General features: G+C 37.6%; 1 protein-coding gene across 1 annotated transcript; it reads right to left on the bottom strand.

Moving 5' to 3' along the window:
* Positions 1-441: 441 nt before the first annotated feature.
* Positions 442-2,039, bottom strand: LOC122332379 (cytosolic phospholipase A2 gamma-like; the record flags this gene model as incomplete). Its single annotated transcript, XM_043229683.1, has 3 exons — positions 1,845-2,039; positions 670-772; positions 442-582 (listed from the first exon to the last, which is right to left on the bottom strand). Coding segments are annotated over exons 1-3 (439 nt in total), but the record flags the coding sequence as incomplete, so codon positions are not given.
* Positions 2,040-2,052: the final 13 nt, after the last annotated feature.

Here is a 2,052-nt window from a genome sequence, read left to right on the forward strand (position 1 = left end):
GTGACCCTGGACCACAGAAGCTTACGTTGCAAGGGTATATTTGTAGCAATAGCCAAAAATGCATTGTATGGGTCAAAAATGATATTTTTATTTTATAAACATATGTTACATGAATGCATTTAGTAAATTTCCCACCGTAAATCAAAAACGAATTCATGATTAGTAATATGCATTGATAAGAACTTAATTTGGACAACTTTAAAGGCTATTTTCTCAGTATTTAGATTTTTTCGTCACACCCTGATTACAGATTTTGAAACTCGTCGTTTTTAAAACTTTTCATATCGAACTTGTTTCAATCCAACAAACAATACATCAGTGGATATATATGTACGTGTATAAATCTCAGTTTGAAAAAAAATGTCCTCATAACTGTTTTTGTGATCCAGGGTCTCACACGTTTCTATTGAGCTACTCCTGCTCTCTCTGTGAGTTCGTTACCTTGCAGGTACAGCATGTCCATTTCAGGCTGGTGTTTTTTCTTGGAGCCGTTCTCGAACTGGCTGCCGAAGTTACAGGTGTCCACAAACGCTCCGGTGAGGGAGTAACCCGCTTCATGTGGACTGACCTCAAGCCAGGGGTCTGCAGAAAACAGAAAGCACCACCATTTACTGTAACAGCTGACAGAAACGCATTAAAACTCTGTCTCTTTCCAAAACAATCACAGACCTCCTTCCTCGCGTTTTTTGCATTGCTTGTCGATCACTGCGTAGACGGGGTACGGGTCTTTACTGTGCTGGTCCCACTGCTCTGAAATCGTTTGTTCATCGATCTGAAGAGAACATATTTTTTATCGTGTCATGTGTAGTGGAGACCGCATCGGCGATCGCTAAAAAGCTTGAATCATGACATTTTTAAAAACAAGCTGTAAATGTAAAAATCGGATCTCTACAGTGGCTGAACCTTTTAGAAAGAGTGTTTCTCTACCAAATGAAGATGGTCGGTGGTTTCTCCACTGATATCATCCCAAAGGGCCTTGAAATATTTGAAAAAAAGTTTCTTGGGTTTACAACCATCAAAAGGTTCAACCAAGGGCTTGACGTCTTTGAGAGAAGTGGCACTTTTATTTTTTTTAACATGTTGAGTAGATCTCATCATATTCATTCTCATGGATTATATTTTTAACGCTATCGGTAATGTTATTAATGCAGTGAGTGAATAAAAGCATTGCTTTAATCATTCAAACATGTTAAAAGTCTTGATCAATTTATCAAGATATTGCAAATATTAAATTTTTTTTCATTTAAAACTTTTGCTGTTACAATTATTGGAATTATTAAAATATTTGGACTTTTTGAATAAAATGAATGCCTAACCATGGTAAAAATGCCCCCATCCCCACTATTTTGAGACCCGTGGCAAGCATCACATTTGAAAAGAGCTCATTTTCATATCTAATGTCATGTCATCTATGTTCTATTGTGAGTAAAACATTGGCTCATGTGATTTGAAAGTCTTTCAGTTTACATTTTATTCAAATTTCAACATTTCCAGAACTCAGGTGGTAATATATCTGTTATATGTTCCCCGTGTTGGTCTTGGGACTTTTGTTAAAGTTTTCCCTTTTTCTATTGTGCCTGCATTTGATCAAATAATATTTCATTAATAGCAGTTCACTTCATTTCATTCAAATCAGCAGCAAACCTTGGATTCGTCATTGAATTGTACAAAACTCTGACGTCAATCAAACCCGGATGAAAGCATGTAAAGTGTGAGAGTATGTACAACACACATACACTTATCTAATAATATTCAACCCGAAAAACACATGCACTTTAAAACTGAACATGAGCCCGTGTACCCTCATCAAGTGAAGGTGGCTTGTGTTAGGAATAGTAGCTCACCTCCTTCACATATGATGTGACAAACAACACCGCCCAGAGGTCAGTCAAGCTGAAGAAGTCTTTCATGTAATATTTCTTCAGTTTGGCCACTTTGTCGTCCCAGCTGACTCCTGGACCGCTGATTCTCTCGATGATTTTGTCTTTCATAGTCTCTAGTTTGGTGGACCAGTCTGGTTCCTTGTATAAGGAGGCCATGCACTCAGAGAAG

This window comes from Puntigrus tetrazona, unplaced genomic scaffold (assembly GCF_018831695.1).
Source record: "Puntigrus tetrazona isolate hp1 unplaced genomic scaffold, ASM1883169v1 S000000026, whole genome shotgun sequence".
Taxonomy (NCBI): domain Eukaryota; kingdom Metazoa; phylum Chordata; class Actinopteri; order Cypriniformes; family Cyprinidae; genus Puntigrus; species Puntigrus tetrazona.